This window comes from Myodes glareolus, chromosome 9 (assembly GCF_982192425.1).
Source record: "Myodes glareolus chromosome 9, mMyoGla1.1, whole genome shotgun sequence".
In the NCBI taxonomy this organism is placed as follows: Eukaryota; Metazoa; Chordata; class Mammalia; order Rodentia; family Cricetidae; genus Myodes; species Myodes glareolus.
The window spans coordinates 36,295,490-36,321,384 of NC_142034.1; the positions used below are offsets into that span (position 1 = coordinate 36,295,490).

General features: G+C 37.1%; 1 protein-coding gene across 1 annotated transcript in view; it reads left to right on the forward strand.

Annotated features, from left to right (window-relative positions):
* Positions 1-315: 315 nt before the first annotated feature.
* Positions 316-25,895, forward strand: part of Med13 (mediator complex subunit 13) — a 92,270-nt gene continuing 66,690 nt past the window's right edge. The window contains exons 1-3 of the mRNA XM_048446762.3: positions 316-503; positions 2,340-2,574; positions 11,553-11,721. Coding sequence (XP_048302719.1) covers positions 438-503; positions 2,340-2,574; positions 11,553-11,721 — 470 coding nt within the window. The 5' untranslated portion in view covers positions 316-437. The remainder of the gene's footprint in view (positions 504-2,339; positions 2,575-11,552; positions 11,722-25,895) is intronic.

Here is a 25,895-nt window from a genome sequence, read left to right on the forward strand (position 1 = left end):
CGGGCCGGGGAGAACCCTCCCGGGCTTCAGGGCTCGGCCCGCTCGGACTCGGGCTCTGACTATTTATCAGTGTAACTGAAATTTTGTTTTTTGTTTTTTATTTGTATTTTTTTAATCTTTTTTTTTTCGGGTGGAAGGGAGACATCCCTTCCCGTCCGCTCCGGAGAGGGACGCGCGTCCGCGGGCTCCGCAGTCCCGGCGGCCGGCAGAGCGCGGCGCGGCCCTCCCGCCTGCGGCCTCGGCCCCGGGCGGCTGGGTGCCTCCGGGCGGCGGGGGCCGCGGCGGCGCCGGGGGGCGGCGGGGAGGGCGGGCGGCCCGGCGGCCTCCTCCCCACCGCCCCCCGCCCTCCCCGGTGTCTGTGTTTCTCTCTCTGGTCGGAGGCGGCGGTAATGGCGGATGGTGGGTTGTGGCGCCGGCGGCGGCTGCTGTGAGGGACGATGAGTTCCTCCTTCGTGTCGAACGGGGCCAGCCTGGAAGATTGTCACTGTAACCTCTTCTGCCTGGTGAGTGCGGGGGCCGCGGGCGGTGGGGGAGGGGGCCGCGCCGGGCGCCCTTGGGCCGTGGGGGAGGGGGTCCGGGGCTCATCCAGATGCCGGTGTCCCCCGGCTAGGCCCCGCCGGAGTCGGCCTCCTGCGAGCCTCTGCAGCCGCCCCGGGAGACAGCGTCCGCTCACCTACCGGCCAGGACTCTGCTTGGAATAGTCTTGGCTTTCCCCTTCTTGTGTCTTGTCTTGGACTCTTTTTACACCCCCCCCCCCCCATCGTAATCTTGTCCTTAACTTGGGTTTCTTATCTGGCCGGACAGTAATATTTTCTTATGTGTTTCTTGCTTAACCCCCCCCCCCCCCCATATCGAACAGTGTATCCCTTTTTCACACTTTTCCGTGACTGCCCCTACTTCACTCTCTTTTATGCGTTTCCCTGCTAATTGGGCTTCTCTTTAAACAGGACCCCTCAAAACTTATGTATTAAAGCCCTCTTCGTTTTATAAGTTAAACTAACACGGGTAGTTTCCTCCTGGGTGACTTCAGATCTTTGTGTAAAAACAGTGTTCATATGTTTTCTTTTTAAACTTTGAAAACATTTTGCCATTTTGACAATTTTTAGCCGTCTTGCTTTTATTAGAACATTATGTTTTTGTGAGAGTGGAGGGGCTAATGGAGGAGGTACTGTGGTTTCGCACTAAACGTTCTATATTTGTCTGTTTTGCTTACGTTTTAAGAATGTTTTGAGCTGGCTGCTCCTTTTATTGAACTGAAGAGTCTGGGGACGCTGGATGTAGGAATGTTCTACTGTGTAGGTTGGCCCCAGTTGGGTAATATTCAATAGTTTTTAAGACTTTTCTCAAAAGTACCAACTGTTGCAAATATCTAGTCCTTAATTAGCGATAGCTGAGCTTTGTCAATGATTTTAAGTTGGAGTGACTCTTTCATTTTTTTTCCTGTGCGATGAGAAATATTAAGTCTATCATAGGTAGGTGAATTAAGTGGGTGGAGTATAACTAGTTGGCAAGCGTAAACTGCCAGTCATGTATCAGCAGTTTCATTTTTGGCACCTTATGCTTTCTGTCATTTAAGTTAGAATAAAGAATTGCAGAATTTCCTTTGTTGAATTTCTTTCACGATGGTAAATGGGGATCTTTAACGTACTTCTGCCTCGCAGAATATACTGGTTTTCTTGACAGTGTCCATTAATCAGCATCTCTTCCCATGTAGTAATATGTGCAGCAGGTTTAACATTTCTGTCTTCCCCAACTCCGTCTATTTTTGGCACTTTGGTTCTTTGAAGATAGATTAGCACAAATCTGACAGCTCCTTGGAAGTAGTTCTTTTCCTAAAGATGTGTGCTTGTGAAGAACTAACAGGCTTTTTTTCTTTAGAAAATTGTTCAGATGTCTCGTTAGAGCCGTGACTTCTTACAGACTCGGAGTGAGGGTCTTTAATTTTCTGTTCACCAAAGAACAAATGTGACTGGCCAGTTAGAAAAGAACACAGGACAGACAGGAAAGATAGTCTTTAATGTGTGCAGTATGGAAGTACACGTTTAACATCATCGCTTCATTTATTAAGTTTGGGGATATTGTATGTACTATAGATGTGCTATTCAGTGGTATTTTAAAACTGTTCTGTGTTCTTTTCATTAAGTTCTTGCTGGTTGAAGTATTAGAATTATTTGCATAGTGTTTTTTGTTTGTTTTGATCATAGTCTTTCAGTATCTTAAGAATGCTTTGAAAGTAGTGCTATTTTAATGAAATCAGGGACTTTATAGGTTTTTGTTTTTTTTTTTTTTTACTTCAATGAATGTACAGTGATATAGAAATCATGCTTTCTTTCCTTCAGGCTGACTTGACAGGGATTAAGTGGAAAAGATACGTATGGCAAGGCCCACCTTCTGCCCCTGTTCTGTTTCCGGTGACAGAAGAAGACCCCATTCTGAGTAGTTTTAGTCGATGCCTTAAGGCAGATGTACTTGGTGTTTGGCGGCGAGATCAAAGACCTGGAAGAAGAGAATTGTGGATATTTTGGTGGGGTAAAGATCCCAATTTTGCTGACCTTATTCACCATGACTTATCAGGTAAAAGCAGTTTATTTTTAAATGTGATTTACCAACATTGTACACTTTTCCCAAAATGTCTTTGGGATTACAGATTACGGTGTTAGTATGTGCACAGCCTTGTCAATGTGAAACTGTAAGAACAGTTTCAGTATTTTATTTCACCATGATTGTTTTATTTTACATAAATCATCCATGTGTATTATGGGAGACTTATGCTTTGAAATACTTTCTTCTTCCACCATCCAGCTTCCTTCCCTCATTTCTCCCTGGCAGTTTGTACCTAGGGAAAGCATTTTCATTAACCTAAGAAAAATGAGATCTGGAAGCCTTTTCATAGTTATGTAATACTTTTGAAGCCAAGTGTAACTTACCTTTGAGTCTGTCTTACCCTGTTCTCTTTTCTGAGACACTGTGGGCGGTTCTCGAAATGTAACTTTATCTGGTGTATTTTTCAAAAGTATATTGTTATTTTTATATTATTTATGATTACTTACTAACCCAGGGAACCATATGCTGTTTTTTTGCTTGTTTGTATTTTTTAAGGGGCAAAATGCCTCTTATTAGATACTGCTTCATCAAAGATTATATTAAACATGACAAGTGCCACCTTATTTAACTTTTATAGGACAACGGTCATTAATCTGAAAGGTTGTACAGAGATAGTTTATTGTGAGCACATCAGTATTACTTCTATTTTCTTGACTTTTAGGGCCAAATGTACTTTAGAAAGAAACTATAGACCTTCATTAAATTACCAAAGTTATGTTTACTTTAAACTCAGTGTAAGCAAATTTTTGAGTGATATACTTGAGGGAACCAAGTTCTAGCTTGGTAAGATTTTTGTCAGTTAAATTGAATTTTTTTTTTAAGTTCTTAAAATTTTGTGTGTGAGGAGGATGTGTGGATATGATATATGTGTACCACAGTGTGTGCAGAGGTCAGAGAACAACTCTAGGAGTCCCTTTTCTCCCTCCACCTTGTTGAGACAGGTTGTTTCTGCTTCTGTGAAGCTTACATCAAGCTAGCTATCCTTTAGTTTCTGACCAGTTCTGTGGTCTCTGCTTCCCACCTTTCTGTAGGAGTGCTGCCTGCCACATCTGGTTTTTTTATGTGGGTGCTGGAAATCCACAGACTGGCTGTGCTTTTACCCCAGGAGCCATCTCTGCTGCTTCTTAGGCCATTTGAAAAAAAGCTTTCTTGTATGAAAGTTAGTACTCTGTGGTTTCTGGCTTTGAACTGTAAGATCTGTTTTATTTTGCACAAAATATAATCCAGGTGTCATGTAGCCCTGGCTGGTTTTGAATTTACTGTGTATTCAAGACTGGTCTTGAACTCTTCTGTTTCCTGCTGAGATTACAGGTGTGTACCATCAGACCAGGCTCAAGATAGCTCTATTTTGAATTAATACTTTCTAAGGTCCACATATATGTTCTTACATATGTGTTATATTTTTAAATTACTTTTTGTTTTTAGTAGGTGCTTTCTTCAGTGTTGAGAGTGGTGCAGTTGTTTTATGGCACAGCATTCTAGCCTTCCCAGGATGCTTAGTGAAGAACTGAGTCCTTAGTTCTAAGTATTACCATATATTTGTTATTTTGTTTGTTTTGAGATAGTGTTGTACATAGTCTATTAGGGCCTTGAACTCCGGATCCTCCTGCCTTCTCTTTCCAATGCTAATAAGATCATGCTACATCTATCTTAATATAGTTGCAGATAGTAAAAAGATGTGAGTATATATCTGTTAAGTGCTTACATATGGTGTCTATATATGTATCAGACTATCCTTAGTGCTTTTAACAAGATGATGCTCTTTGCTTCTGCTAAAAGCGAAGCACACCAACTTCCCTTTTTCTTTCACTGACCTAGGTGAGAGTTGTTTTAAACTTTGAAATGATGCATGCAGTCAACTCATTAAAATGTTTGTCGGTTGTTTGTTTTCTTTTAAGTGCTAAATATTGAGTCCAGGGCCATGTGTATATGTTAGACAAGTGCTCTACTGTTGACCTTTACCCCTGGATCATTGTTAAAATGTTGATAGACTGCTTAGAAACTTGTTAAATTGAAATTTTAAAGCAAGCACAATCAGTGTTAAAATTATAATGTTGCTCAGAGTGTTTGGCTTTGAACCCTAGCATCACAAAATATTACATAAATATTGTAAGTCTACTCATGGGTTTTGGTCTTCTTGATAAAGTTGGCACAGCATCTGAACATACTTTTTTATTTGAGACTGAGTTTTGTAGTGTTACTTGTATTTAGAGCCGTCCTCCCCAGTGCTGGCATGACAGGTGCGTACTGCTCTGCACAGCCTTGAACAAACCTTTCTGTGAAATACATTTTTTGGAATCAAAGATAAGTTTAGATGCATAGTATTTAGTTTTAGCACAGTGAGACTAATGTTTTGAAAATTAAAAGCCTATTAATGTAGAATGTCAACTGTTTGAGTGTATGTTGTTAAAATACTCTGTAACTATTTTTCTTTCGGATTTTAGATTATCAGATGTGTTTTTTCAAGCAAAACTTGGTTAGAGTTTAAATTTTTCCTCTCAACTTTTATTTTAGCATAATTTTAAAATGACAGTGTCTTCTCTCTAATGCAGATACTGATCTGTGAATATGATGAAAGTATTTTTGAATATCAAATTTTCATTGCTGTCAGTTTTTGCTGAATGCTATTGAATAACTAAACATTTTTATCAAAATGGAAGAGATCCAAAGAGTAAGCTAGCCCTGAACTCTTGATTTACAAAGTCAGTGATATTTGTTTAATGTTTTAGCTTCTTTTTAACCTGTCATTTACTTAAGAATGTTACTTAAGTTAGACATATCTTAAAGAATAAGGTCTTTTCAGATGGAGTATATTTGTCTTGCCCTTTCTTTGCCCCAGGGACGCCGTCTGCCTCCCTTTTGGGGTAATTAGTGCGCCTCTGTGCTCTAGCTAACCCCCTTTTCATTTCTTCCCATCTGTGGCACTGGGTTCCCTTCTTTTAAGCTCCCCTGAGAAGAGAGCAGCTGGACAGTAGGATTGGCATCAGCTGCAGGAGGCAGTCCTGAGCTCCAAGTGGAGGTGTAGCAGTGAGGAGAGGACCAGGAAGGGCGCAGGTGGTAACTAAGCTGCTAGTTAATTTGGCTTAGCTTGTTCTTCACAGACAGTGTCCTTCTGTTTGGTTCAACACCTACTACTTCTTGTTACCAAAGTATCTGTGATTATGGTAATATTGCCCTCCTTACTGGGGGTAGGACTAGTGGAAGGCATTTATTTTGTAAAGGTTAGAATTCTCTGAATTGTTTTTTTCATGTTTAATAACAAAGCCACAGAGAGTGGTCCCTTTATCTACTTTGTCTCATTTACAACTGTTTTCAATAATTTTATTTTGGGTAATTTTAGATTTACAAAAGTTGGCAGGATAGTGTAGAGTGTGCCTATGCATCTCTCAGTTAACTTTCTTTATTCTTAATATCTAAATCAGAATGTTGGATTTTTTTCACAACTCACAAATCAATATTGTTAATGATATTAAAATGTTTGCTTCACTTGGTTGTCTTTTATATTTACCTCTTTTTTTTATCTGTTGTTTTTAGAATCCCGTCTAGGTTACCACATGATATTTACTTGCCCTCTCACTTTTTGCTCTTCTAGACTGTGACAGTTTCTTAGGGAACCTCCTTTGCTCCCTTTTCATGATTTGACAGTTCTGAAGAGTCTAGACTCCAGTTAGGCTTCGTAGTACGTAGGTTAAATTTCACCTTCTCTTCTGTCCCATAGCTTTCAGCACATATTTGGGTTTCCATCTTAAGCTTAATTGATGAAAAAAAATTAAACATATACCAGTCTATTCCACATTTTGAACTTTTGCTTATTTTACAGCAGTAGTACTTGATACTGTTTTGCAAAGTAATTTGGGAAAGACTAATTTTTAGATAAGGATTTGTGCTCATTGGTATTAGCTTAAGTATAATATTCTAGAAAGACATTTGTTCAAAAACATCCCTTGAATTTCAAAGCCAAGTATATGAGTTTTTTAATTCTATTACTAGGACAATGGACAGTTGAATCCATATTGGTTTATTTTGGTAGAAAAAGAATTGGGGAAGAACTTTTTGGTTACAGTTTTAAATGTTGTTTTGAAATTTTGTGATAAGTAACAGGGATTTAAAGCTGGTGGTGGGAAAATCTTAGCTCACTGGCTCCTCCTGTCAAGTCTCTAGTGGGTATGATTGATTGACTCTTTTAGAGGTAGGTGGTAGTTCGCTGTTTTAAAAAGCAAGATTGTTTCAGTTTCATTGCTGTGTCTTTTTAATGTGTCCTCAGATTTGGAATTTTATTGCTGCCATTGTTTTTTATTCTTAAAAATCAAACAATTTCCTCTCTCAATTGTTGTCTTAAAAAAAAAAACCATAAGGTAGATTATGATGAAACTTTGAGAAAAAAACTTTGAGATGAAACTTTGATTACTTGAAGTTAAAAGTATTCTGAATCAAGGCTTAAAAATATTTGATTTTGTGGTTTTCGAGGTCTCTATACTGGAGTTTGGCAACATATCCAAATAGTTTCCTTATAGTAGAGTCCCATCAAAATGCGTGCTGCTTAAGTGGGTCATTGTTCCAGATTTCATTTTTGGATGCTTTTATCAGAGGACGTTAATTGTAGTGGACTTTAACCTTAAGGGCAGCTTTTAGCCAAGCTGATAAACATGAAACAGCTAAGCCTTGCTGAGGAGAGTTAATTCATTTCTGTCTTTGTTTTAAACTCTGTAAACTATCTCATTTCTTTGTATTGGCTGGTCTTATTAGTGATGACTTCATTTGCTGTATGCTGTGTGATAGTATCCTTTTTGGGGGCGACAAAGTGTTATCTTTTTTGATCATATCAGATATAACAATCACCATGTTAAGTTGTTTTAAATAAATTTCCAAGTTTTGCTCTAAGTGACTGATGCTACAGCTTAAGGCAGTAATATTTGTTGACTTAATGAGTTATGAATGGAAAATAATTATTAAAAGAAATACTGATCTAGACATGTTGATTTTTTTCAAGAAATCTGTACTATTTTCTAACATGCTAATTTTTGAGTCATTCCTTATTTATTGGCATATGTTGCATTTTAGCTGTTTTGCAAAATTAAAGGGAAAAGATGCCTTTTTAAAAAATCAGCTGATCACCATGGAGATATTTAAGGATGTCGTTTTTTTTGAGGAAAATATTGAGTACTGATTGTGTCAGCTTTTTATGCTGATTTTCCCCCCATTTATAATTATTTTGATGACCTAACCTATGACATCCTTTGGCACCACTATAATCTGTTTTCAGGGAAGCATATGTTAATCAGATTTTAGTATTTGAACATTTGTGTTACATTCTATAAATAATTTGTAAAATTTTTCGAGTCTCACTGGTTAAGAGCTCTAATACCAATAGTAGTGGAAAAGTACTAGAAACAGAATAGAAACTTTGTTTTCTCTGGGGATTAAAGATACAAGGGGAAGAAAACATTTATTTAAATGCATTAAGCAGACGTTTTTCCATTAGGCTCTGGTTAAGTTCTAAAGTGCCTGCTAAAGCTTGACTTGTATTCCCCACTCCTTTCTTTCCTGATTTCGATGTTGGTGTTGAGATTCAAGGAGCTTATAATTAGTGTCAGATAAGAGACACGTATTACTGTCTTAGGTGATTGGTTCTGCCCTTCACTTCTCATATCTGAGTACAGTATGTAGAACATACTTTTCATTTTCACAACATCAGAATATTAGAAACTTGGCTCAATATACCTTTGTTTCTAAGTGACATTCTTCCTAAAACAACCCAAATTTTTTAGACTTTTCATTAGGTTTTACTAGGCATTATTATTTCTTTAGCAATGAAATAGTTACTTGGTTGCTTACTGTGTAGATATTCCTTGCTCTAGGAAGGTCTGTTTGTGTTAGTGAGAATTCTGAGCATTTGGGACAAGAGACTCCAGAAAGCATTAAGTTAGTGTTGAGTTTCTTTAGAGAAAAGTTTCAGCCGTGAGAGAAATCTTTGGAAATTAATACTGCTTTTCTCTTTTTAATATTTATGTGTGTGCGCACATGTGTGTGTGTGTGTGTAGGGCACACATGCCATGGCACACATGTGGAAGTCAGAAAAAAGCTGTGGAATTGTTTTCCTTTCCAGCTTTATATGAGTTCTGAGGATTGAACTCAGCAAGCACTTTCACCCACTGCACTATCTTGCTGGCCCTGATTACTTCTAAGCCACATTTTGGTATTCTTAGCTTAGGTTTAGCCAAAATTAATTTTTAAAAATAACCACAGTTTTATGTAAAAATTTATAAAGAATTATAATTTTTGCTATTCTAAAGATTTTTGTTTTAAGCTTGCAGACAGTTCATAAATCTGTTAAACAGTCTTTTTTAAATATTTAAATTATAGCTGGGTGGTGGTGGTGCATGCCTTTAATCTCAGCACTTGGGAAGCAGAGGCAGATGGGTCTCAGTGAGTTCGAGGCCAGCCTGGTCTACAGAGCGAGTTCCAGGACAGGCTCCAAAGCTATAGAAAAACCGTCCTGAAAAACAAACAAACAAATTACATTTATTATTTTCTGTATGTCTGAGGCTGTACAAGTGCCATGGCACAATGTGGAGGTCAGAGGACAGCTTGTGGGAGTCCATTCTCGCCTTATACCGCTTGAGTCCTAGGGTTCACACCAAGTTAGGCTTGGTGGCAAGTACCTTTACTTGCTGAGCCATGTCATTGTCTTTTAGTAAATTGGAACTTTGTACTTAATGCTCTTGTTTTAAACTGTAGGAAGAAGGTAAGCTTTAAATGAATAGTTTATTTGAACTTGTAGCTTAGTTGTGTGCAGAAGTAACTGTATATCTTAAATCTTCCTATTAAAATTTAGGAGTAGTTAGGGAATATGTTTTGATAATGGCTACTTATATAATGCAAATGTTATATTGTCATATAATGTTACTATTGTCATATAATTTGAAGTAAAACTTCTAATGAAACTATTTGACTTTGAAGTCAGTAGTCTACTTATTAAGCTAAAAGATGAATCCTTGTTTTGGTCATCAGCTCATACATATACTTGCGATCTAGACCTTTAATAAGTGAAATCACTGTGTGCCAGTTCCTTTTCTCTAAGAGAATATCTTTTTAATAAGATGAAACCCATAAGTATTTTAGCTTTAAGTAGAAGTAGATAAGTATCTCTGACATAACAAATGTGAAGTTTTTCTACTTAAAGTAATTTATTCTAGCCCTTAAAGTATTGCCATTTTCCTTTGCTTTTCTGTAGAGGAACCATATTAGTTGCTTTGAAAGACCTGACAATGAGTTAGGAAAGAACACTTGAAAGAAAACATAAAATCAGCATTAACCTTTGTAGTGGCAGTTTCCAGTGCAGTTAAAGTCCACTGTCATTATGGTTTTAGTTAATGTTTATTCTGTCCACTTGTTGTAAGACATTCTGTATATAAACTGTGTGTCACTCTTAGTACCTCTCTGTTCTTATTCAAAAGTTCAGAGTAAACTTTATTTTTTTATGGGTTCAGTATGTATGTTGTTGAAGTGAGAAATATTTGTGTGTGTGTGTGTGTGTGTGTGTGTGTGTGTGTGTGTGTGTGTGTTTCGAAAATTGAATGGAAGCCAGACATGGTGGCACAGGCCTGTAACCAGTACTTGAGAGGCTGAGGCAGGAAGATCATGAGATCAAGGCCTGCCTTACAGAGCCAGCTCCTGTCTGAAGGGGGGAAAAAGATGATGATACATAAGTAGAAAATGTTTATAGCTGGGTGTGGCAGCTCATACATATATAATCCAAGCACTAAGTAATGGAAGACTGAGACAGGATTGCTGAGAGTTCAAGGCTGGCTTGGTCTATTGCTGGACCAAAAAGAAAAGGAAAGGTTATATAAAGATAAAGTTTCTTAGAAGATCCTTGATTAAATTTGAACTAATAATTTAAAATAAAATGTAAGTTTTTAAAGCGGTATCTATCATTATTTGTTACTCTTACTGAATATTTTGTGATAGATGAAAGAGTGAATTTTATTCTTTGAACTGAGACTTATGAATGACTGATTTCTGTCCCCTACCTTACAAATTAACATGGAGTGACTAATAGATTTAGCGGGAAATTTGAAGCTGTGTAGTCAGTTAAGAGCATTACTTCATATGACTGATATGCCATTTAAAAATCTGAAGTCTTCATATTTTTCCTCCTATGTTGAATAATCATGTGAGTCATTGAAATGAGATCTAGTCTGATAATTAGCACATTGCTAGTTAGACGTAATGGCAGCAACTCTCTTTGTATTCATCACTTAGTTTTGTAGTTGAGTCATAGATTAGAATGCTGATGGTCATGAAATATTCTGAGTTTAATTATTAATTGGCTAGATTCCCCCCTCTTCAGGTTAAATGATTAGAGGAATTAGGACAAAGTAACAAGTGAGCCAGTTTAACAACAGGCACTATAGTGTTATGTTTAACATTTTCCAGGTTTTACAAGCAAATATCATTTTTAAAATATAGAAAACAAGTTATTATGTTTATATTACCATATTTTATGTTGTGGAAAATAATTTTTAGGCAGTTTTGTAGAGTGCCTAAGCATTTTATGTTTTGTAAAATATATTTGAAAGCTGATATTTTGATGTTTAAAGATGTTTAACACCAAGTATAGTGACTCGGGTTTGTTAGCCCAACACTCAGAAAATAGAGGCAGGATTGCAGTGAGGCACCAGACCAGCCTGGGCTACATAGTGCATTCCAGACCATCCACGGCTAACTAGTGAGACTGTCTCAAAAACAGTCAGTCAAACAAACAAACAAGAAAACTACCACCACCACACCCACACATACAGATTGAGAGATGGAAAGATTGCATCTCTGCATTCTGAGGTAAAGGAGAGGGCTATGGACATAGACATTGATCTGTCAAATGTTTTAGTTCTCTCTGAGTAGATGTAGTCTCACTTGTGTACTTTTTACTTCCTTGTTTTCTGTAGAAGAAGAAGATGGAGTATGGGAGAATGGCCTTTCCTATGAGTGCCGTACTCTGCTTTTCAAGGCAGTTCACAATCTGTTGGAGAGGTGTTTAATGAACAGAAACTTTGTACGAATTGGCAAGTGGTTTGTAAAACCGTATGAGAAAGATGAAAAACCTATAAATAAAAGGTAAGCCATCTTACTTGCCTCTTTTGATAATTGATGTTTGTTAATTTTATGAGATGGTTAATAAAATGAGTTAATATCTTACAGAAATGTTCTGAATTAATGTTGGCAAATACTCTTAAGTATCCATTTTCTTTAACTGCTTAAGAATTTTTCTTGTGGGCCGGGCCGTGGTGGCGCACACCTTTAATCTCAGCACTTGGGAAGTAGAGGTAGATGGATCTCTGAGTTTGAGGCCAGCCTGGTTTACAAGAGCTAGTTCCAGGACAGTCTTCAAAGCTACAGAAAAACAGTCTTGGAATAAAGCAAAACAAAACAAAGAATTTTTCTTGCAATGGGAATAAACTATAAGTGATTTTCTTTTTCCTTTCCTTTCCTTTCCTTTCCTTTCCTTTCCTTTCCTTTCCTTTCCTTTCCTTTCCTTTCCTTTCCTTTTTCCTTTCCTTTTTCCTTTCCTTTTTCCTTTCCTTTTTCCTTTCCTTTTTCCTTTCCTTTCCTTTTTCCTTTCCTTTTTCCTTTCCTTTTTCCTTTCCTTTCCTTTCTCCTTTCCTTTCTCCTTTCCTTTTTCCTTTCCTTTTTCCTTTCCTTTCCTTTCCTTTCCTTTCTTTTGTTTTTGGTTGTCTTTTTGAGACAATGTATCACTCTGTGGCCCTGCTTGAGTCATAGACTGGGCTGATCTTGAACTCATGATCTCCGATTATGTTTTGTGAAGGGTTAACCCTTATCACCTCCCCATTTAATTTTAAAGATTTATTTATTTTTATTTCATGTGTATGAATGATTGTCTGCCATGTATATATAGCATGTGAGCACCTGATGCCTGAGAAGCCCAGAAGAGGGGTTTGGATCCTTTGGAATTAGAGTTAAAGATGGTTGTAAGCTGCCATGTGGGGAGTGTGAATGGAACATAGGTCCTCTGCAAGAGCAGCTAGTGTTCTTCTGAGCCATCTCCAGTCTCCAAATCCCCTACTCTTTTAAATTTATTATCATTTTATTTTATTTATTTATTTGGTTTTCTCAAGACAGGGTCTCTATGTGTAGCTCCTTCTGTAGACCAGACTGGCCTCAAACTCACAGAGATCTTCTCTTGCTGTCATTTAAATTCATGGACTCTTTTTTTAAATTGTTGTTGGGGTGTGTGGGTGTGTATGCACATTAAAAATCGTTAATTTAGTCTGCTCAGTCTGTATGTTTCATGTATGTATATCTTCAGGGCTGACATTTGGTATTGGATAACTAGTTGATTTGCTCTTCCCTGGGGCAGTCTGTTTCTCCCACTCTCTGCATTCTTTAGTTGCCTGGAGTTCTTTGTCTAGGCTTCAGGAGCTGTCATTTCATATGGATTTTTTTTCCCTGTATATCTGAAGTTTTTTCAAGTTGTTTTTTAGTAGGTGGGTGAGTTCATAATCCTGGAGAAATAAAAGCTCATTTTTTTTTTAACTGAAAATTACGATACTTTTTATTTTAAAACCATTTTTTTGTTAGTTTTGTTTTTTTTAAAAACCAGGACTCTCATAGCCCAGGCTAGCCTTGAACTTACTGTGCAGCTAAGTATATACAACATTCTTATTTCTATTTTCAAGGCCGGGATCATAGCATGTACCACTGTACCCAGTTTTATGAAGTGGTGGGGGTCAAAACTCAGGTTCTTTGCACAAGCTCTCTATCAACTGAGTTGTATCCCCAACCCTGACAAATCTTTATTAACAAAATAATTGTAAAAGTTAGGGATGCATTCTTCTCTGAATTATAGGAAGATATAATTACTAAACCATTGTAAGGACTCAGGTTTTTCTGCGCTGCACCTTTCGCCCCCTCCCCAACCCTGTGGTCTCTCTTGGTATTGGCCTTCCCACTGTACAGAAGATTGCAGCAGGCAATGGAAGGGAACTAGGAAATAAGGAGCGTTGACTGTCAGAAGAGAATTCCTTTCTGGAAACCGGTTGTACATTGGTTATACTGAAAGAAGCAAGTGGCTGTTTTTCTTTTTATTTAGAAGCATTACCACTCTGAACTTACAAGAAGAAAAGTGGGTTGAGAGCTTGCTGTGCAAGTATAACTCCCAAAGTTAGAATCACTAGCACTGACATTATGGGGCAGGTGTGTGCATTCTGGAGGCTGTGGAGTCGTTCTCCCATTTGCTTTTGCTGCAAGTACTTTAACTGCTAAGCCATCTCCCTCAAACTTCTGTTGTTACTATTATTTTCTGTTCTGATGATGGTCATTCATCAATAATTTTCTTGAAAAGGGTACATTGGAACAGTACTTTTGAAATCCTGAATGTCTGTATTGTATTTTATCTTATCTTACAGTTCAGTTGTAATAATAGCTTATTGTAGAATCTATAGAAGATTAGTAATCTTTTTCTTGTAGATTGCTGGAAGCTGAGAGAGTTCATTTAGATAATTTATATTTGTACTTAATTTATTTTAAATAGTTTCCTTCAGCCTTGCCAATCTGTTCTGAGAAGTGGGGGGGAACACTTACTGCACTTGTAGAGGACCCAGGTTCAGTTCCCAATCCACCCACACAGTGACTGAAACCCATCTGAAACTCCAGTTGGAGAGGATTTGATGCCCTCTTCTGGCCTTCCCAGGCAGTAGTAGGTGCTCAGTACAGCAAGTGCTGAGCTGCATACATATATGCAGGCAAAACACCATACAAAAATAAGTACATCTTTGTTGGTTTGTTTTTGAAGCAGGGTCTCTTTGTAATTCAGCTACTCTGGTACTCACTAATGTAGACTAAGCTAGCCTACAGCTTATAAGAGATCTGTCTACTTCTGTCTACTTCTGTCTCCTGAGTGCTAGGTTTAAAGTGCATCACCATACCTGGCTTAAATCAATCTTTTAAAAAATTATTAGAAGATTATAAAATCAGTTTCTGAGTCCAACTTTTTGACTTTTCATTACTTTTTGTTTTCAGTTATACATTATTACACTCTTGCATTCAAATACATACCAATGCTTTCGACTTCTGAGCCTTTTTTGGTTTGGTTTAGTTTGCATCTTACCTTTATCTACTAAGTAAACTACAATTTTTACCATGTTAGCTCCTCAGATTCTGTTTCTATCTGCCATTCTCCGTGTCTCTACTATCTAGATGGGAGAGGTTTCATGAGTGTAGAGAGGGAAATGAATGCTCATTTAGCCATGCAAATACTGGAAATGTCTTTATCTTTCTTAGGAAAATCTCTCTTACATGGTTGCTAATAATTGGCAATACTACTTATAGTTGGAAATTTCCATGAATCACACAGATTCTACTTGTTGTTTACACAAGAACACTAGTGTTTTTCTGTGGGATTACCTAATTGAGAAGGGAGGCTAAATTAAAACTTTCATTACTGGAAATACCGTGTGTTGTTTTGAATTATTTGTGGTCGTAGTTCTATAAAATTGATTTTAACCAGAAAAAATGAATTAAATGCTGGTTTTCAAGTCATAGGAAACTTAAGTTTCAGATATCAGAACATCTGATACTTTTGGATTAGGGATGCTCACCTGTATGAGCATTTTATAAAAGAATAATGAAGTTGTCAGGGAAGAATGTTTATGCTGTGAACTGACTTGACCTTAACAAAAGAGAAAATAGTTCCTATCTTCTTACTTTTTAAAAACAAGGAAACAAAGTCTTGCTATGCAGTCTACTGTGGACTGGTATCAAATTCATAATGCTGCCTCAGCCTCATGTGCAGTGATTGCAGGCATGTGCCATCACACTTGACTGCCTTTTTCAGTATGAAGATTCTCTTGGGACTGGATATAGTGGTCAGTGACCAAGAGTCCTTATTGCACCTGGGTTGAAATCCTAGCACCCATGTAAAAAACTGGGTGTGATCCGGAACAGGTCTATAACCACAGCTTGGTGGGGAGGAGGAGATAGGAGGATGGATCCCTAGCACTTTCTGGCAACCTAGCCTAGCTCTAGATTCAGTGAGAGACTCTGTGTCAAGGGAGTAAGATGGAGAGAAATAGAGTACGATATCTGACATCCTCTTCTAATGTCTTTGCTTGCTTATATACTGTATATGTATAATACACACCCCACACTACTGTCTGTGTCTCTGCCCATGTCTGTCTCTCTCTCCCCTTTGTGGGTCAAACCCAGGCTGCATTCATACCAGACAAGTGTCTCCTCACTGAGTTGTATCTCTAGCACTTTGTTGTATTTTTTATTTTTATGCTGTTCAAAGTTACCCAGGTTGGCTTCAAACTTGGAATCTTCTGTGTTAGCTTCTGGAGGAGTTGGAATTGTGGCATACACACCACATGGTAAATCTAGGGAGATTCCCTTTTTGTGATAATTTGAACATAGTTAATTGTCTAGTAGTTTCCAGGAACTGAGTGACAAAAAATGGAGTCACCTTCTGGTGATGCAGCGGGGATAGGTATAAAGGACCCTTACATTTGTAAGAGTATTTAAACATTGAAACAAATTAGTCTTTAGATGATTGGATGAAAGAATGTCTAGCATTTTATGTTAAATAAGAGGCATTATTCTGTAGTACATGGGTCTGAATTTGCTAGTAAGATTACAAGCAAATAGATGTTATAAGAACCAGCGACTTCCCACCCTTGTGATGCTTGAGTATCTGAGTAAGACTGTCTCGAGTAAGAATATTACTGAGTTTGTGCTTGGTTAAGTTTTTTGTCATGTTGAATCTATTATAACCATATCACTAAGTGGGCAATTAAGTTTGTACATTTGGCAAAATTTTTGCGGGGAGGGTGCCAGGTCTCATTGTGTTGTCCAGAATGACCTCTGACTCCTGGCTCAACTGATCTACTTTCTTACCCTTCCTATTAGTTGGTATTATAGGTAGCTCCCTCATTCATTTATTCATTTGCCCATTTATTTATTTGTATATATGTGAGTGTTGGCCTTCTTGTGCCACATAGCACACCTGTAAAGGTCAGTGAACATCTTCTGGAAGTTTTACCTTCTATCATGTGGCTCCTGGGAACAGAACTCAAACTGTCAGATTTGATGGTAAGTAAATTTACCCACTGAGCCAATCTCCCCGGACCCTAATTTAGTAAGTTTTAAATGTGCTTCAAATAAGGTATACAGGATAGAATGGTATTGGTATGCAACTCTTGTTTGAGACAACTAATTTTGCATCTTATGGAATATATTGCCATAAGAGATTTTGCTAAGTAACAGATGAGATTATATACAATAGTATGGAATTTGTAGCTCAGATTGTCCTGGAATAACTGTGTAGCTCAGACTAATTTAGAATTTATGGTGATCCTCATGCTTCATGGTTCAGAATGTTGGGTTTACAGGCAGGATCCACTGTCCTGATAGTATTTAATCATATATTTAATTTAATATATATCCACTATATCTGATAGTATTTGATTTTAGTTAGTATTTAATTTTAACATATACTATAATCTTATTCCATGTCTTCAGCTGTAGATACATCAACTTTTATGAAAAAAATTGCTAATTTGGGCTTTTGACATCTTTATTTTATGTACGATAGTTATCTGTAGCCCCAATTTTAAAAGGCGACATAGAGTGATTATTATAAGAACATATGCACGTGTGCATGCACATGAGTATACACACACAAACACAGGTATACATGTATAAATACATGATAGAATAAATAGTTGCTAACTACAGATAAAACAAAAAGAACATAGGATCAAATCTGTGGTTCAATATGTTCTTACCTGGTGTCTTTACCTGATCCACAAAGGTTAAGATTATTCTTGGTTTTGTTTTTTGGGGAAGGAGAGGACTACCTCATGCATTTGTGGCAAATTATTATAATTAGAATATTAAAGCTGAGCATGGTGGCACATTCCTGTAATTCCAGTTCAAGATCAACCTAGACTACATAGTGAGACTGAATCGCATCATAACTTCCCCTTATCTCCTAAAAAAGAAAGAAAAGGAAAAGAATATTAGGGTGCTTTTTTTTCTTTACAGATGTTTTAGGCCTATACTGTTTAATACGCTAGCCACTAACTACTTTTTGCTATTTAGATCCGATATATTGAAATTAAATTAAAAATTATTTCAGTTTCAGAAGCTACATTTCAAATACCTGTTCTGTATAGTGGCAGTTCAGAAGTGGGGTATTCCTATCACTGTAGAAAGTTCTTTTGAATGATCTTGTCTTTATTATTAAAACAGTGCTTCTAGTGTTTTATTTAAGCAGTTGGTCAAGTTTTTTTTTAATTATTAAATCAGTAGGCAGCAGGATATGCTTTAAATTGTAGTAATAAAACTTTACACCTTCACATGGCTTTTACTTTATCTCCTGATCTTCAAAATTAATTAAAAATAAGCACCATGACATGTAAATCTCTGCTGGAATGGAATTAGTAGCGTTAATAGGTTTAGGATGTTCTTTGTTCTTTGGTTATCTTACTACCTCTGAAAAGTTGAAGTAAGAAGTATTGCCTTGTGTTGTCCTTATTGTTTGTTGAGAGAGTGTCATGCGTATGTAGCCCCACCTGTACTTGAGCTAAAGATCCTTCTTCAGTTCCTCATTGCTGGGTCTCTAGGCATGCATTGCTATATTTCTTTCACTGTTATTTCTTTGTGTCTTCTTGGGTAGCATAAAGAAATAAGATGTAAACCACATTAAATTTTCTGTTAGACTGTTAACTGAGCTCAGTAATGTGTTTGATAGGCTTAGATGGATGTGTGTGCACAATAGATAAAATTTATACAAAGCCTAAATCAGGTGAAACTAATTTTAATAATGTTTTATTTAGTTCAGTGCACTTGAAATACATTTTAGAGTGTAAATCTATAAGAGATACCATTGAGATAGTTTAATGTTTTTGTGTGAGGTCTTTGAAATGTTGTGTGTGTGTTTTTTTTTTTTTTAGACTTAGAACATACCTTAATTTGGATTGACCGTAGTCCAAATGATTCTAATTACAAGGTGATTGTCTAACAACTAGATTCTAGGGCTTTAACTTGTTAGTGTTTGTTGGTTATTAGCTAATACCTGGTGGTCTCCTGGAACTAATTGTGTCCTCAGTTGTGAGTGAGTGAATGGTAGAGTCGCACAGGTGCCCACCCATGTCAGGTATACACTGCCAATTAGCTGCTTCAGACTGTCCAACTTCCCTTTCTGTGTTTGTTCTAAACTGATTTGTTCTTATGAAATCTGATTTTACACGATAACACTTGTACCCTGATGAATTTTGCTCTGGCACTTAAATCATTAGGATTTCTTTGTTTTAGTTTCTTGAGACAGATTTTCTGTTGCTCTCTAAAGGATTTGTGTTTTTTTGTTGTTGTTGTTTGGTTTTTTTTTTTTTTTTTTTTTTGGTTTTTCGAGACAGGGTTTCTTTGTAGCTTTAGAGCCTGTCCTAGAACTAGCTTTTGTAGACCAGGCTGGCCTCGAACTCGCAGAGATCCACCTGCCTCTGTCTCCCGAGTGCTGGAGGATTCTTTTTTTTTAAAAAAATGCTTTTTATTGATAATTATTGAGCTCTACATTTTTCTCTGCTCCCCTCCCTGCCTCTTCCCTCCTCCTCTTCAACCCTCCCCCAAGGTACTTATGTTCCCAATTTACTCAGGAGATCTCGCCTTTTTATACTTTCTACTTCCCATGTAGATTAGATCTATTTAAGTCTCTCTTAGTGTCCACATTGCTGTCTGTGTTCTCTGGGATGTGGTTTGTAGGCTGGCTTTCTTTGCTTTATGTTTAAAAACCACCTATGAGTGAGTACATGTGATAATTGTCTTTCTGGGTCTGGGTTACCTCACTCAAAATAATGTTTTCTAGCTCCATCCATTTTCCTGCAAAATTCAAGCTGTCATTATTTTTTTTTTCTGCCGTGTAGTACTCCATTGTGTAAATGTACCACATTTTCCTTATTCATTCTTCGTTCAAGGAACATTTAGGTTGTTTCCAGGTTCTGGCTATGACAAACAAAGCTGCTGTGAACATAGTTGAGCACATGTCCTTGTGGCATGATTGAGCATCCTTTAGATATATACCCAAAAGCGGTATTACTGAGTCTTGAGAAAGGTTATTTCCTAATTTTCTGCGAAATCACCATACTGACATCCAAAGGAGCTGTACCAGTTTGCATTCCCACCAGCAATGCAGAAGTGTTCCCTTTTCCCCACAACCTCTCCAGCATAAGTTGTCATCAGTGTTTTTGATCTTGGCCATTCTTTCAGGTGTAAGATGGAATCTCAGAGTTGTTTTATTTGCATTTCTCTGATGACTAAGTATGTTGAACATTTCCTTAAGTGTGTCTTTCAGCCATTTTAGATTCCTCTGTTGAGAGTTCTCTGTTTAGGTCTGTACTCCATTTTTCTTTTAATTGGATTATGTGATCTTTTGGTGTCCAATTTCTTGAGTTCTTTGTATATTTTGGAGATTAGACCTCTGTCTGATGTGGGGTTAGTGAAGATCTTTTCCCATTCTGTAGACTGTTGTTTTGTCTTGCTGACCGTGTCCTTTGCTTTATAGAAGCTTTTCAGTTTCAGGAGGTCCCTATTAATTGTGCTGCTGGGGTTATATTTAGGAAGTGGTTCCCTGTGCCAGTGCATTCAAGTGTGCTTCCCACTTTCTCTTTTATAAGGTTTGGTGGCTGGCTTTATGTTAAGGTCTTTGATCCATTTGGACTTGAGTTTTGTGCATGGTGATAGATCTATTTTCATTCTTCTGCATGTTGATATCCAGTTATCACAGCACTAGTTAAATATGCTTTTTTTTCCATTTGATATTTTTTGCTTCTTTATCAAAGATCAGGTGTTCGAAGATGTGTGGATTGATATCCGGGTCTTCTATTCAGTTCCAGTGGTCCTCCTGTCTGTTCTTATGCCAATACCAGGCTGTTTTCAGTACTGTAACTCTGTAGTAGAGTTTGAAGTCAGAGATTGTGATCCCTCCAGAAGTTCTTTTATTGTACAGGATTGTTTTGGCTATCCTGGGTTTTTTGCTTTTCCAAATGAAGTTGACTACCGTTCTTTCGAGGTCTTTGAAGAATTTTGCGGGGATTTTGATGGGCATTGCATTGAATCTGTCTGGAGGATTCTTTACTAATGTTCAGTATTGTGTTCACTAAATATGTAGAAATACATAGAAGATGAAGAGGTACGTTCTTTGGTATTTTAGTATAGCTCCTTTGTTCATGATGATTTATTAAGGATGTCTGATATTGCTGATTAATGTGGTTTGCAAAGTTGTTTAAGTGTGGAAATGATCTGGAGAATGTCCAGAAATTACTGATAGTAGGGTTGGAACTGTAGAGTGTTTGCCTAACAGCACAAAGTTCAATCTGTAGCCCTCCTGCATTTGGGAGGTGGAGGCAGGAGGACTACAAGTTTATGACTGAGTACATAGTGGGTTTGAGGCAAGCCAGTGCTGCATCAGATGCTGTACCCAATAAATAAATAGATAGATAGATAGATAGGTAAATAAATAAATAAATGAGTGAGTGAATGAATGAATGAATAATAAACAAACAAACATGAACATTATTACTGGTATGGTAACTTGAGCCTGTGACATGAGCTAACCTTAATATGTAAATTTAAAAACTGTTAGCTGGGCATATGCCTTTCCTAGCTCTGGAAGGCAGAGACAGTCTCTGTGTTTGAGGCTAGCCTGGTCTTTGAGTTCCAGGACAGCGAGGCCTACAAAGTGAGACTCTGCCTCAAAAAAACAAAGCAAAGCAAAACCAACCAAACAAACAACAATAAAAACTACAATTAAATAAAAAGTTAGAAAAATAAAATGAAATTATTGAATTTATAGAATACAAGTATCTCTGGATTAAGATAACTAAGTTTAAAATATTATAAAACACATAATAAAGTTAGTAATTTTTGCAGTTTTTCAGTAATTTTCAGTTTCCCCAGCATTAAGGGAATTGACATTGTGCTACATCTGTCATTACTGTCAGTCTAGAACTTATTCATCATCCTAGGCTGAAAATTTACCAATAAAATAGTAACTCCTTTTCTCCCACACCTTGGTCCCTGACAAACAACTTTCCTGTTTTCTGTGAGTGTTCCAGGCATCTCATAAAAATGAAATTATATAACATTTGTTTTGTGTCTCACTTATTTCATTGGGCATATTTTCAAATTTTATCCATGTTGTATTATGGGAGAGTTTTTTTTTAAAGACCAAATAATGATCCATGGTATAGGTGGAGTATATTTGTGTGTCCTCTTAGTGACTGGCATCTGAGTCATTTCCACCTTTTGACTACTTGTTATAAACACTGGTGTGCAAATATTTCCTTGGGTCCATGCTTTTTATTCTTGTGGTTACGTACTCAGAAGTGAAATTGTTGGATCATATGACAATTTTAAGTTTAATTATCTGGAAAATTGCCGTGCTATTTTCTGTTGTGGTTGTAGTGTTTTGTATTTTCATCAGCAATATGAGAGTTTCGGTCTCATTGCATCCTTAACAATGCTTGTTATTTACTGGTTGTTTGTTAATAATCATGTTTGTTGGTGTGAAGTGGTATATTAGCTTATTTCTGATTTGTATTTCATTAATCATTACTTTTAGTGAACATGATTTTTTATTGGATGCTTATATATTCTCTCTGGGAAAATACCAGACTGCCTATTTTTAATAGGATGATTATGTCTTATTTATTTATTTTTTTAAGTCAGCACTTCCTTTAATTTTATCGTGTGCTCATGCATGTTTGTGGGGAGTGGGATTGTTTGATCAATCTTGGGGATTGATCAGGATTTCATATGCTATACTACTGCTGCTCCGCTGAATTACATCCCCAGCCCTAACTTTGTGAATTTAAAATAGGTCATATCTTGGTGTAGTGGCTCATGCCAGCACTAAGAAGATACAGACGGATCTCAATGAATTCAAAGCTAGCTCGGTCTACATAGTGAGTTCCAAGACAGCCAGGGCTACTTAGAGAGACCTTGTCTCAAAAATAAAAACAAATAAAAAACCAAGTCATATAACTGTCTTTGATCCTCAAATTCTCTACCAGCAAAATAAAATATTTTCTGTAACTTCTTAAGACAACTGAGAAAAACAGGTATGTTACTTCCTAGTACTACACACACACACCCACACCCACACCCACACATGCACTCTAATGTGAGCACACGTGCATGTACACGCATGCACAAACACACTTACATGAGTGTTTATATTAATTAAACTCATTCTAGCAAACTGGATATGGTGGCAAACACCTGTTAGCCAGTAATCTTGGTACTTTGAAAGTGGAAGCAGAAGATCTCAACTTTGAGGCCAGCCTACATGACTAGTTCAGTGCTAGTCTGAGAGACAGAATGAGACTGCTTAAAAACAAACAAAAACTTGTAATAAAAGAGCTAAGTTTCATTCTTTGCTTTTCTAAGATAACGTCTTGCTGTATACCTAGGGTGCCTTTTTATTCCTGTTTTCTTTTCCTGAGTATTGGGGTTGTAGAGATATGCTGCTTATTACATCTTGTTCTAGAGGAGCTAACTTTACTCTTGAGTAATCATCATTGTCTGCTTTTTCTCTTTTCCTCCCCCTTTTTTTGGGGGGGTGTGTTTGTTGGGGGCTCATCTTAGAAAATAATCTTTTAGAGGCCTGTGAGTTACCTTGGCAGGTAAAGGCACTTCGCCACCAAGCTTAATGGTGACCTAAGTTTGATTCCCAGAACCTACGTGGTAGAAAGAAAAACACCTAACACCCACAAGTTGACCTCTGACCTTTACAAGTGTACCATGGCATGCTCAAAGTCCACACACAGAGAGAAAAATATGGAAAATAAACAAAACCCTTTAATTTCAATATATAATCGAACATTTCTGTAACAAAATTGTTGTGGTTTGATCTCTGAATTCTGCCTTATTGGTAAATAGAAAATGAACAGTAGTCTTTATTTTCCTTCAGAGTAACTAACAATGTAAGTTCCTTGGCTTGTCATTTTAGTTACAGACATTTGTTCATTTTCCTTCATGCTAACTGTAGGTACCTCATAGGATGATACTAGCAATAATAACATTTTTCTCTGAAAGAGGCCATTCTGAGTAGTATGTAAGTAGTATCCTAAAATTCTTTGTCCTTTAGTGTTCTGTGATTATAATATTGATTTCAATATAAGAATCTTAAAAGTATGAATCCTATTTTAGAGCATTTCCCCCCAACCTTGTTTATAAATCATTCTGTATTACAGTATGATCAGTGTACATTGGGGTCATTTGCTAGCAGTGTGGGAGGGATGGTTTTCCTTGCTATAGATTGCTGGTAAACAGGGTATTGCAGATAGACAGTATTAGTTTTTCACAGAGATTCATTGGAGGCTAATATATTACTTTGTACTAGAAAGTCAAATTTTCTTTTCTAACTTAAATGGGGCCACAGAGATGGCTCAACAGGTAAAGGCAGTTGATACCAAGCCTGATAACTTGAGTTTGATCTTAGAGGCTGATGTGGAGGAAGAGAACTGATGGTTCCCAGTTGTCCTTTGACCCTGACAAGCACGTATGCATGTATACATACCACACATAAACTAAATAAAATGTAACTATAAAAGGGTTAAATGGCAAAATTCTCACTGAATGTAAGTTGTTGGGGAATTTGAGAGTGGTTTTCATGCTTTTTTTCTTATTTGGTCCTGAGGACGGACACTTGGCCCCTGTTACTTTCTATTTTAGCCCTGGATTGCACACCTAGTGCTCCTTTAGTTTATTTTGAAATGTGGTGTCACTAAGTTTGCTGAGGCTGACTCTGAAAAAAAAGTATTTTGTTTCCTAATTTAATATTCCTTTTTAGAACTGAACACAGTAGAAAGCAGTATTTCAGAGAATGTTATTGTTTAGAGGAACAAAAGATAAAAATATGAAATTCAGGTCTCTAAACCTGTCTTTTTTTTTTTTTGAAAGTAATGTCTTTTTGTTAAAGTTAAAGAACCTATATCTATTTTAAAATTATTGCCTATGCTTGCAAATATTTTTTGGAAGTCTTTACTATATATGTTGAAGATTTGCTATTTAGTGGATTGTGAAGATGACTCAAGTCATGAAAAGAGCTTGCTGCTCCTCATAAAAAGCCAGCTCTGGGGCTGGAGAGATGGCTCAGTGGTTAAGAGCACTGGCTGCTCTTCAGAGGTCCTGAGTTCAATTCCCAGCAACTACCATGGTGGCTTATAGCCATCTGTAATGAGATCTGGCGCCCTCTTCTGACATGTGGGCATACATGGAGGCAGAATGTTGTATACATAATAAATAAATAAAATCTTTAAAAAAAAAAAGCTAGCTCTGACAATGTGTGCCTGCAATCCCGGTGTTGTAGAGACAGAGACAGGAAGATTCCTGGAGCTTGCTGGCCAGCCATGCTCACCAAATCGTGAACTATAGGGTCGATGAGAGACCCTGTCTCAGAATAAGGTAGAGAGCAGTTGAAGACAACACCTAACTTTGACTTGCCTGCACACTTAGTGCACATGTACTAACTTGTACACACATGTATCCACACACACAATGTTTATGTAGAGTTTTTATAAACTGTAACAGTTTTTATAAAAGAAAGTGGATGATGAGTTGGTCAATAATGAAATCTTACACTGATATTAAAGTTAAAATTCTTTTTAAGGTATTTATAAATTGGCTGGAAAATAAAGGAATTTTGAGAGATTAGGTTGTGGAGACAAGTGTGTGGCAGATAAAAGCGGTTTTGGTGGGTTAAGTTTCATAGTTTACACGGTTTGGCAAAAAATCAGATTCTAAAGGGCCTAAAGTGCTATGCTAATGCTTTTGGATTTAGCCCCAAACATTGGGGAACTGGTGAATGATTTTAAGCTTTCCAGTTATATGATCATAATTAATTTTTAGAAAGATTCCATGAAGCAGTGTGAGGCAAGGAGGCAATGTAGGAGATTCTTCTAACTCAGACCTTAAAAGACTTAGACTTGAATGTGGTGGGTACACTCTTGCAAGGAGGCCAAGGAAGGCAAGATGTTCCAGAATTTGAGCTGTTCTTGGTTACATTGCAAGTTCTAGGTGACTCCGGGAAACATAGTAAGACATTATAATGAACAAAAAAGTATTTTATTACTTGATAATGAAAACACCCCTAAAAGACATGTGGATCTATAAACCACAAATATTGAGAGAAATCTGGAATTGGTAGAAGCAGGGAATGATGGAACAAAGAAAAATTTAAGATAGTTTTGTATTTGTGGTTTAGAGCACTATACAGA